Source organism: Tiliqua scincoides, chromosome 1 (assembly GCF_035046505.1).
Source record: "Tiliqua scincoides isolate rTilSci1 chromosome 1, rTilSci1.hap2, whole genome shotgun sequence".
Taxonomy (NCBI): Eukaryota; Metazoa; Chordata; class Lepidosauria; order Squamata; family Scincidae; genus Tiliqua; species Tiliqua scincoides.
The window spans coordinates 161,246,000-161,258,332 of record NC_089821.1 but is presented as its reverse complement, the minus strand read 5'-3'; the positions used below and the strand labels follow the sequence as shown (position 1 = coordinate 161,258,332).

Sequence of the window (12,333 nt, the reverse complement as noted above, 5' to 3'; positions counted from 1 at the left end):
ACATGAAGCAGAAGAATACAGAATCTCCCTCTACACTTTAAATTCTATTTAGTGACAGTAACCCCAATGAGAGCAATAGCAGTAGTATTACATATAGCAATTAAGTTGAATTTTGTTGTCTTTTGGTACTTGAATTACTCATGTAACAGCACAAACCTATACATGTTTACTCAGAAGTAAGTTCTACTAGTTCAACTGGCTTTACTTTCTAGTAAGTATGTATAGGATTACAAGCTAAATCAGGTTTATTCATCTGAAAGTCAAAGCAAGCAAATCAAGGTTACTTCATACATTACCATATTCTTTCCATGAAAGAAATAAAGTGTATATAGGTTGTAAACATGTGCTGATTCTACATGTGCGCACTTGCTACTAGAGGTTGCAAGTACATACTATAGCATAATTGGTCAAGTACAAAAAGTGGGTGGAAGAGATGCAATGAAAATGCTAGTACCTGTAGCATGTTCTTTGTCCCTGTGAGAATAAGTTGCTGCTGATCACATCCTCGCTTGGCTTGTTTTATAATTTCCCACCCCCCGTGCAAATATGTTCCAAAGAAGATGGCATCTGCACTCATAGAAGAAATCACAGTGTGATTTGGCCCTAACAGCCTTTCCAAAAAAGGATTTGGTACCATGACCAAATGAGCCATTTTTAAAATGAAAGGCATTTATTATACACTAATTTTTCCATTATTTTTGTTGTTGTGGTATTTGTCATTTTTAAGGTGATGTCAAAGAAATAGAAGTCCAGGACAAGCCAGCTTTGAAGGTGTTTAAAACCATTACTGTAGTCCAAGAACCTGGCATGGTGGTGCTTGAGGTAAGATATGAGTAAAAGAAAGCCTTGTTGCTAATTATTTTAACATTTATTTATTTGCAGTTTTAATACTGCCTTTCCCCAAGTAATGAAATGTGGTAATTCATATCTTACGAAGAGTTTTGATGGAAAGTTCAATTTAAAAACATTTATATCATGCCTTATTAGTCGCAGTGGGAAGCTCTAGGCAGCTTAACAATACAGTGCAAAACAAAAGAAAAAAAATCCAAAGAACAAATCAGTAGAATAAAGGAAATGGCAATGGCAAAAACCATCAGTAGAAACCATTTCAGTATTTTGCTGTATCTCAAGCTACAATGACTTCTAGGTCTGATTTTATTTTTCTTCATTTCTGTGATAGCATCAGTTATTTTTAGGATACTTTCAGTTTATGAAACAAACATAAGAACAGCCCCACTGGATCAGGCCATAGGCCCATCTAGTCCAGCTTCCTGTATCTCACAGCGGCCCACCAAATGCCCCAGGGAGCACACCAGATAACAAGAGACCTGCATCCTGGTGCCCTCCCTTGCATTGGCATTCTGACATAGCCCATTTCTAAAATCAGGAGGTTGCATATACACATCATGGCTTGTAACCCATAATGAATTTTTCCTCCAGAAACTTGTCCAATCCCCTTTTGAAGGCATCTAGGCCAGATGCCATCACCACATCCTGTGGCAAGGAGTTCCACAGACCAACCACACACCGAGTAGTGAAATATTTTCTTTTGTCTGTCCTAACCCTCCCAACACTCAATTTTAGTGGATGTCCCCTGGTTCTGGTATTATGTGAGAGTGTAAAGAACATCTCTCTATCCACTTTATCCTTCCCATGCATAATTTTGTATGTCTCAATCATGTCGTCTCTTTTCTAGGCTGAAGAGGCCCAAACACCGTAGCCTTTCCTCATAAGGAAGGGGCCCCAGCCCAGTATTCATCTTAGTCGCTCTCTTTTGCACCTTTCCATTTCCACTATGTCCTTTTTGAGATGTGGCGACCAGAACTGGACGCAAAAGTCCAAGTGTGGCCTTACCATCAAATTGTACAACAGCATTATGATATTAGCTGTTTTGTTCTCAATACCTTTTCTAATGATCCCAAGCATAGAATTGGCCTTCTTCACTGCCGCCGCACATTGGGTCGACACTTTCATCGACCTGTCCACCACCACCCCAAAATCTCTCTCCTGATCTGTTACAGACAGCTCAGAACCCATTAGCCTATATGTGAAGTTTTGATTTTTTTGCCGCAATGTGCATGACTTTACACTTACTTTCATTGAAACACATCTGCCATTTTGCTACCCATTCTGCCAGTTTGGAGAGATCCTTCTGGAGCTCCTCACAATCACATCTGTTCTTCACCACTCAGAAAAGTTTGGTGTCGTCTGCAAACTTTGCCACCTCACTGCTCACCCCTGACTCCAAGTCATTTATGAAGAGGTTGAAAAGCACCGGTCCCAGGACAGATCCTTGGGGCACACCGCTTTCCACCTCTCTCCATTGTGAAAATTGTGCATTGACACCCACTCTCTGTTTCCTGGTCTTCAACCAGTTGAAGATCTTGAACATTCACAAGGGGCTGATGTAAATGTAACACTGGAACTCTCTTGGCTGTGGCTAAGAGACCAGAAGCGGGCAGCAATGTTTCACTTTTCTAGTGTGATTTCCTCCCTTTTTTTGTTCCTTCTCTTTGCCACAGTTAACTGCATATAAGTTCTGCATTGGAACTAACATTCACTTAATGCTGATGGGGTTTCTCAAATTCAACCAGAATTTGAAACCAGCCTCACAGCTGAAGAAGAAACAGAGTACAGGTTGAGACAAATTATTTGTCGGGGTTCAGTTCCAAGCACTCAGCACTATAGCAAATCAATTTAAAAAACAAAGTTTCTTTGATCCAGTGTTTTAAAAACAACCTTGCTGACCTTTGTGATGTTAAGATAGAGTCATTAAGAAGACAATCCAACAGTCAGTCTCTCAAAGTGCTTAGAAAGGTTTCACTCTGACCCCTTCCTTCACCAATGCAAAGTATCTTTCTTTCATGTGCTCAGGGGGAAGAGAGGGGTCCACTGGAGAGAGAAGGACTGATGGATTGTCAGCCAGCTGCCCTCTCTCTCTCTCTCTTTCTCTCTCTCTCTCTCTCTCTCTCATATTAAGGAGGCTCCCCTTATTAAGGAGGCTCCTATTAAGGAGGCTGTTCAGTTTTTTAAAGTGATTTTAAAGGCTGCATTTTTTCCCCTTCTCCAGGGATCAGCACATTCCTTCTCATTTGCAGGGGCCATTCGTGTTGAGTCAAATCCATGTACAAAAAATCTGTGTATAAATAGGCTGGACCTGTATCCTGAGATACCAATTCAAACAATTTAGATATGCTTTTTAAAACAATTATATTCCAATAAGCCTTATTTTATAACTCTGTCTTTTTTTCCTCTCCCAGTGGGTAGCAAATCCTGCTAATGATATGTATGCAGACACTGTAACAACAGTGATTCTGGAAGTTCAGTCAAATCCCAAAATTCATAAAGGTATTCACTTCTTTTATTTTCACAGGTGGTATCAACTAATATTTGTGTTATGTTATGAAGGGATAAGTGAATGAACTATTTTACACTTCAGAGTATAATACTGACAAGCACAGAGTTTAAGGGCCCAATCCTAAGCTTTGTGTGCCAGCTCACTGCCGGTGCGGACTATCGCAAATGTGCTGTAAAGCACATTTACGGGCCCTAGCACCGGTGCTTTGCCGGTACTAGCCCAGTGTTGGCTGGCGCTGGGTGAGCACCAGAGCTCTGCTGCTTGGTGGTCGCGTGGACTGCCGAGCAGCGGAGAGGTGGGGATAAGGCATTCTGGGAGGAGGGAGCGGGGCGGGACTGGTGGAGTTTTGCTCCACTGTCAGGCTTGCCGCTCAATACAGAAACTCTTGATCCTACGCCAACCTTTGGGTCGCTGTAGAACCAAGTAGCCCCATTGTGGGGCTACTTGCTTTATTCGGGGGAAGCAGATGAAAGTCCCCTTCTCCTGAGGAGCAGCTGGCAGCTGCCTGGAGTGCCCAGGATGTGGCGGCAGCCACTTTCGGCACCACTGCAACCCCGTGCGCCAGGCAGCTCAGGATTGGGCTGTAAGACACCAATCCATTTAGTTCCACTGAAATGAACCATAAGCTGTGTTTAAGTGATCAAAATCATTTGTACCAATGGTTCTCAGACTTTTTGCTCACAGCACTATATAAATTCTGTGCTTGAATGTCAAGAAATCTCTTTTTGATTAGTTGGAAAGCCGCTGTAGCAGGCAACGAACCCAACACCTCCAAGCTAATACCAATTGATCTGATTTTTGTGAAAGACCACCTCAGAGCCCACTGGGGCTAGCGAGTCTTTTAGGAGGCTGTGTAGGAGACTGTTCTGATTTAAGCTGTCATACGTTCTGAGCCAGAATTTACAAGCTCTTAGCTAGGCCCTTGTCTCAATTAATATCTGCCCTGTCTCTGGGCATAAGGAAGCATATGTAACACATCTAGGCAACCCCAAGATTTTCCTTAGAAAAGCAGCCTGGATTTTTTCCAAAAAATGTCCACGGCCATACTATCCTGAATGCGCCCGATCTTGTCTGATCTTGGAAGCTAAGCAGGGTCAGGCCTGGTTAGTACTTGGGAAATTAAGTAAATTTAGCATGTAATTGAGATATTAATATACTTGACTGTTCTAATTGAAACCATTTCAAGCAAAGAATGCGTTCTTCATAAGGATTCTGTATTATCCGAACTTCGGAATGTAAACTAGAATGATCTAATAAAGCAACACAACTCCATAAAACAAAATTTAAGATCTGTGGCAAAATTATTAGTTCCTAATCCTCTTAATTATTATTAAATGTAGGCTGCAGCCTATGAAAGTTGTTTTAATAAAAAGGTGTTTTATTCTGAAAAACGGAGTCTTTCCTTTGCAATGTCTATAACATGTCTGTAAACTTTTATGAACTCAAGAACTAAGTAGGAGCAATCACCTAGTTTTTGTTTTGTTTTCTCAGCATTACTGTATATAAATTAGATTAGCACAATCTAATTGGCATAATTCTATAAAGGTAACTACTTAAGAAATTTGATGGTGTGTGTGTGCGCGCGCGCGCATGTGGATAGTTAGTTACTAAGTAAGTAAGTAAGTAAAAGCTTCTTTAGTCCTGAAAACCTGTAGTCAACTATACTGTCATAAATGGCAACTAAACTAGAATGTTGTTTTTCAGCGACAATACATAAAATTCCTAAAAAATTTGACATGGATGTATATCATAAGAAGATGGAAATCATGCTTCAGTAAGTTCTGGCATCACATTCCAGGAAAAAAAGAATAAGAACCTTATCACTATCTGTGTATCCAGTAATTTCAGTTGTTCTTTAATAACTTCTAAAGGAGTTTTCTACAGATCCAGAGTGATATTGTCAATGTTCTTGTATTATGTTGTGTTTGCATTTTCTGGTCCATGTATACAAGGAGTATGCAAGGGGTTCAGCTGATTAAATATACCTTTTGTAGATTGATCAATATAAATGTTAACTTTTATAAAGCCTAAAACTTCAGTAAAGTGCCTTTTTGAAGTTAGTGCAATTTTATGTTAAGTATAGCTTAATAAACTAAAGTTCCCACTCAGTGTGAGAGGCCATCTTTGATATTTCCATTTCCTATTTGCACAGTGCTTTTAATTATAGCCTGCTCTGCCAGTTTAAAATCAGGCCCTAGTGATTAATCAGCTAAAGTGGTGTTTAATCTACAGATTAAACCAGCGGTTTTCAAGCTCTCAGGGAGAGTTTGAACCACAGTAAGTTCATACAGGGGTGGGGGGGAGGCAGTGACACGATCCCCAGGATCACATCACTAAGGGGAATGCAGGGACTGTGATGCACTCACAGTCCCTGCAGCAGCCTGTTGGGAAGTGCGGGGAGCCCTGCACGAGCATCTGCAGGGCTCCCCACAGCTTAAAAAGTGAAAGTGGAGTGATTGTGCTTCACAAGAAGGATAACTTCTCAGGCCTCCCCACGTCCCCAACAGGCTGCTTCAGAAACTGGTGAGTACATTCCAGTCCCTGCAGCCCCCTTAGCTATGCAGTCCTGGGGATTGCGTCACTGCCTGCCCCCGCCCCTTAAGGGGAAAGTGACCAGGGCTCTTTGCCTGGAGTGTCGCAACACCGGTTTGGAAAGCCCTGGATTAAACTGTTTAAAATATGCAGCTCTTGTTTGCAGTTTATGAGCTGTATAAGAACATAAGAACATAAGAACAGCCCCACTGGATCAGGCCATAGGCCCATCTAGTCCAGCTTCCTGTATCTCACAGCGGCCCACCAAATGCCCCAGGGAGCTCACCAGATAACAAGAGACCTCATCCTGGTGCCCTCCCCTACATCTGGCATTCTGACTTAACCCATTCCTAAAATCAGGAGGTTGCGCATACACATCATGGCTTGTACCCCATAATGGATTTTTCCTCCAGAAACTCGTCCAATCCCCTTTTAAAGGCGTCTAGGCTAGACGCCAGCACCACATCCTGTGGCAAGGAGTTCCACAGACTGACCACGCGCTGAGTAAAGAAATATTTTCTTTTGTCTGTCCTAACCCGCCCAACACTCAATTTTAGTGGATGTCCCCTGGTTCTGGTATTATGTGAGAGTGTAAAGAGCATCTCCCTATCCACTCTGTCCATCCCCTGCATAATTTTGTATGTCTCAATCATGTCCCCCCTCAAGCGTCTCTTTTCTAGGCTGAAGAGGCCCAAACGCCGTAGCCTTTCCTCATAAGGAAGGTGCCCCAGCCCCGTAATCATCTTAGTCGCTCTCTTTTGCACCTTTTCCATTTCCACTATGTCTTTTTTGAGATGCGGCGACCAGAACTGGACACAATACTCCAGGTGTGGCCTTACCATAGATTTGTACAACGGCATTATAATACTAGCCGTTTTGTTCTCAATACCCTTCCTAATGATCCCAAGCATAGAATTGGCCTTCTTCACTGCCGCCGCACATTGGGTCGACACTTTCATCGACCTGTCCACCACCACCCCAAGATCTCTCTCCTGATCTGTCACAGACAGCTCAGAACCCATCAGCCTATATCTAAAGTTTTGATTTTTTGCCCCAATGTGCATGACTTTACACTTACTGACATTGAAGCGCATCTGCCATTTTGCTGCCCATTCTGCCAGTCTGGAGAGATCCTTCTGGAGCTCCTCACAATCACTTCTGGTCTTTACCACTCGGAAAAGTTTGGTGTCGTCTGCAAACTTAGCCACTTCACTGCTCAACCCTGTCTCCCTGTATCTTTATGATTGTAGCCTGAGTTATCCTTCTTTATGATTGTAGCCTGAGTTATCCTTCTGCTTACATAAATGGCTTGTGGCCGCAGCAGTGATAGCACAGGGCTCCAAATGGAACCCTGAGATATGTTTTGCGCACATACAACGTGCACAACATTTCACTGGTGGTCATGACATATTAACCGTAGATACTGGCCTATAGTACCTGAGATTTTTGCCAAGTAATCAAACTCCACTTCTCACTTAGCCTGATCTCCGGGTCATTCAGAGGGCAAAGCCTTTCAACTCTGAAAAGTTTCCTTTCTCAAGGGCAGGCAGGCACCAAGCTTCTCAAGCGGCAGGCAGGCACAGCTCCTTGGAAGCAATTTGTTAACCTTTTATTCTCTTTCCTTCTGCTGCAGTCTGGTTCTGCTTGGCAAATGCTTGCAAAGCAGGTCTGTTTTTTGAAACACCAGGATGGGAATCCTCCTTTCCATCTGAAGCAGGCTACAATTCAGTGCACCCTTACTTAAGAATAACACCAATGGAAAGCAGTGGGTCTACTTCTGAATAAAAAGGGTTGCAAATATATGCAGCTGCATCTCTCTTCTGTGAATTGAATTGCACGCTCCTAGTTATGTGTTATGGGTTGTATGTTGTACGTAGAGCTTCTGGCTTGACACACCAGACACCTTAAAGGTGGATTTGATTCCTGGTTCTCCTGCAGTGGTTCCCAACCTTTTTCACTTGCATATCCCTTGGCAGCCCAATTCCATAAATTGTACACTCCATATTAGCAAAATGTTTGTAAATAATAATATGAGCCCTCATCTCCTCTCTGTGAAAGCCCAAACTTCATGTATTTATCACAGTGTCTTCTCTTTTTATCTGTTTGAAGAACAGAAGACACTGCCTTTGCACTGTTTTGCACTAGAAGTGTGCTGAGAAATTCTGGGTGATTTATCACTTTCCATATTATGTTTCAGCTTTTTTACTGTGCTGGTTTTCAATCACTGGTTCATACATGAATTGATGACCAAAAACTAGCTATTGGTGGGGCTTTCACAGCCAACTAGCTACCTCCCTTCCTGCCTTGCTGGTCCTTGCAAGGCATTCTGGAGCATGACCTGCATTTTTCTACCATTATTCCATTCTTTTTCAAGTACCCCTAAAGGTCCTGTTGAGTGTCCCCGGGAGTACATGAATACCAGGTTGGGAACCATTGTTTTACTGGTATGTTGTTTACAGTGCACTTACTCTGATAGTGCTTACAAAAAGGTGATGGACCAGAATTTAAAAAGAATAAAAATGTATCTTATGATCTTTTACTATGTTTTTAATAAATTAGAGACTACAGTTCTTAGGTAACAATTAGTGGCGGGTTATTTTTCAGGATCTGGCCTTGAGTAAAATCAGACAAAATATAGTCAGACATCCCCCTAAGTTTAACCCCCGACTTATCTGAGGGTCATGGAAAATTCCATTTGCTGGCTCAAAACCTGCCCTCAACTTATCTGTGGGAACGACTTATAGACGAGTGCCTGCAGTGGTTGGTGGGTGTGCAGTATCTTTCATGTGTTCTTGTACAACCATACAGAATGCTGCCTTACAGCCCATTCCTGAGCTGTCCGGAGTGTGGGGCTGCCGCAGCCGCAAAAACAGCTGCTGCAGCATCCAGCGTACCTCAGGCAGCTACCACTGCCTCCTCAGGTGAAGGGGATGTTTGTCCCCTTCCCTTGAGTAAAAGAAGTAGCTCCACAATGGGGTTACCTGATTCTTCAGCAGCTCTGGAGCTCCTGCAGAAATGGAGAGTTCTGTGTCAGGCCGCAGACATGAAAATCAGTCTGTCCATGTTCCTTGGGATTACTATGGATTACTATACAATTCACGCATAGCAAGAAAATTAGTTTATAATATATTAAAGATATCCAAACTAATCCACAAGGCTATAGACCTTTCATATATTAAAAACACAGAAACAATCAGAAATAATTTTTTTTACATTTAGCGATCTAATGTAAACTCTTTTTATAAATTTGTGTGAAACTAAGTTAGTATACATGCCCTCAGAACAGTGTATGCTGTAGGTATGTGAACTGGTTTGCTACTACATTTGTAACAATGAGTTTTCATTTGTAGGGACATATTTGGAGAGGACTGTGTAAGTGCAAAGGAAGATAACGTTTTAAGCATCACTGTGGATGGGAAAACGGCAAATCTTTCACTGGATACACGGGTATGTATATATATATTTGATACTGTGACATGAGTTGTCTTATACAGCTGTGCAATTTCTCTGAAATGTAAGCCAAGCCCTCAAGGTGTTGTTGTTTTTTTTAAATCTGTTAATTTAAATATGTCTGTGTTGCCTTATAACTGCCCTTTCCAAATGTCTTGCCGTTCAATATTTGGTTCCCACTTTCAATATTTTCTCTGTTGGGTAATCTTTCTTATAACTTAGTTTTTAAAAAACAGAATCATAAAGTGTAAAAATATTGAATTTTTGATCCACTTTCCAACAAAAGTTCTCAAAGATGTTTACTATTAAAAATATATTTGTATCATGTGCAAGTAAATACTCTGAATGATTACTGTACCTGTATCTGTGCATTTTCTTATGGAGGGATATGAAGATGCTGCTTTATTTAACAGCCAATAATGTTCTAATAAACTAGGGCCTTAATAAGAATTATACTGTGGGCAACACAGGCATCCAAACGTCCTTCCGTATCTGCAGCGGAGTAGATGGAGTACCTTACTATGTATCTGCTTGTGTTCTAGACTGTTGATCATGAGCCTGGATGTGAAGATGATGATGAAACTCTTCGGGAAATGGTGGAGCTGGCTGCACAACGACTCTATGATGCCCTTACCCCTGTATACTAGACTGATTGACCACTGTATATATTGAGGACTATAGAATAATTTTTACTATTCAATTTATTTGCCTTTTTTATGTTTAGCAAAAGATGTTTACTTGTTTCTTAACCATTAAACTATCCCAAAACAAACATTGTAATAGCTGTTTTCTGTATAATACAGAAAATTTCTTGTACTATGCACTAGTGTACTATGCAGTAGTGTCCTCATGCTCCTCATTTAGAGAGGGAGTGAATTCATTAACTACAAGCTCTCCCAAACCTATTCCGTGCATGTAAGCTACTGCAAATGATGGAACTAGTTCTAACGGAGATTTAGGAAGACACCCTAGTTAAGCAGTTTTCAAACTCCCTTGGAAAGTTTGAGCCACTCAAAGTCATTGCAGGGGGGAGGCAGTGGGGGCGGGGGAAAGGCAGTGACGCGATCCTCAGGATTGTGTCGCTCAGGGGCCTACGGGGGCTTAGCTGCACTTACCAGAGCCTTCTGCAGCCTCCCGGGGATGCGGGAAGCCCTGCGTGACCTTCTGCAGGGCTCCCTGAAGCTTTGAAAGCGAAAGCAGAGCGATCACGCCCCACTTTTGCTAAACTGGAAGTGGAGCACGATCACTTTCACTTTTGAAACTTTGAGGAGCCCTGCAGAAGGTCGCACTGGGCTCCCTGCATCCCCAGGAGGCTGCAGGAGGTCCTGGTAAGTGCAGCCAAGCCCCTGCAGCCCCCTGAGCAGTGCAATCCTGGGGATCGCGCTGCTGCCTCCTCCCTGCCCCCGCCCCTTAAAGGGAAAGAGGCCAGGGCCCTCAGACTGGGGCGTTGTGACGCCCCAGTATGAAAACCCCTGCCCTAGTTTCTTCTAATGTAGCACAAGCAAGCATGTTATCAAGAGTTAGGAGCCAAAACAAGTGCTTGTGGAAAAGAACAGAAATCTTGGATTCCAGAAGGGTTAGCCTGTCATAACGAGAAGACTACCACCTGTGGCACTTTTGAGAGACCTAACACCCTGGCTGTGGCATAGGGTTACATACACTTTTCTCTCTTGTCCCTAGTTATGTGGCAATAGTGGGCAAATGTCAAGTTCCTGTTACTGGTCAAACACAATCCACTGTTGTCACGAGGACTCCAATATGCCTGTACTGTTATGATTGTAATAGAGTCCAATTATTGAGAGAGTGAATCAATGGAAAGGAATGTCTTCTATCTGGTGTTATTGGTAGAGGTGGGAGAAAACAGCGATAACGAAATAAAACACATAAAAGCGCTTTCTGCACTTTTTGCATTTTTGAATAAAAAAACCCAAAATCTGTGGAAAAAATAAATCCATTATATTTGGTTTTTATTATTTAATTGGGGGGGATGGGTTATGACCTGTGGCTGCATTTGCTGACACAATACCACTTATGGGCCCAATCATATCCAACTTTCCAGCACTGGGGAAGCCCCAATGCAGTGCCAAGGTAAGGGAACAAACATTCCCCTACCTTTTAGGAGGCCTCCTTGACTATTCCGCACTGCAGAATACAGCGCAGGCCCTGTTGGTTCAGTTCCATCAGTGCTGGAAAGCTGGATAGGATTGGACCCTATATCACCTACCTAGTACACTTTTAAAATGATTATAAGTTTCAAATCAAAACAGAAAACACTGCTTTTTGCACTTGTAACTTTGGGAAAACTGAAATCCATGAAAAAATAAAACTTGCCTCCCACCTCTAGTTATTGGAGTGGGGGCAGGTTCCTGCATCTGCGGACGTTTGAAGAAATACGTATGAGACAAGGCAAGTGCTCATTATGATACTGCTACATTTGGAAAACACATTAAAATCCTCTCATCTGTTTCACTCTTACTGAAGCTAGAATGACAGCAGGGGTTTCCTACAAGCTACAAATCCAGGCGTGCACTAGCCAAGTTGTTAAACTGGGAGATAAATCCTACAACAGTGTTTCTCAACCACTGGTGCCCAAGTGGTCCCACCAGTGGTACTTGAGCTGGTGCCTGGTGGTGCTTGCAGGACCTCTGCGGCCTGGGAGCAAGACCAGAAATGCCATGCAACAAACAGTGATGGAGGCTTGGCTCAGCAGGCAGCGCTCCGAAGGATGCTTTTCAGCAGGCAAAAAACCCTCCTGTCCACCTCTTGGGCTGCATCTGGCCTCCCAACCCAGAAGTAGCTGATGATGTCAGTTACTTGGTGATGATGTCTGCACCAGTTGATGATGATGTCATCATCAGTTGTGGTACTTCCAGCGGGCGGGGCGTCATGTGAAGTGGTACAGCAGAGGACACGCGTTGAGGGACACTGGAGCACAGTGCAGCGCTGGCCAGAAGTGGCCCCACAGCGGGGAGGCTTCCAGGGCACTGCAGAGG

The 12,333-nt window shown here is 42.8% G+C and overlaps 1 protein-coding gene across 2 annotated transcripts in view; it reads left to right on the top strand.

The window, feature by feature from the left end:
- Positions 1–10,355, top strand: part of CPSF3 (cleavage and polyadenylation specific factor 3) — a 29,097-nt gene extending 18,742 nt beyond the window's left edge. For both annotated transcript variants that reach the window (XM_066612170.1, XM_066612163.1), the window contains 5 exons: positions 728–822; positions 3,261–3,348; positions 5,063–5,132; positions 9,241–9,337; positions 9,883–10,355. In XM_066612170.1, the coding sequence (XP_066468267.1) occupies positions 728–822; positions 3,261–3,348; positions 5,063–5,132; positions 9,241–9,337; positions 9,883–9,987 (455 nt within the window). In that variant the 3' untranslated portion in view covers positions 9,988–10,355. The remainder of the gene's footprint in view (positions 1–727; positions 823–3,260; positions 3,349–5,062; positions 5,133–9,240; positions 9,338–9,882) is intronic.
- Positions 10,356–12,333: the final 1,978 nt, after the last annotated feature.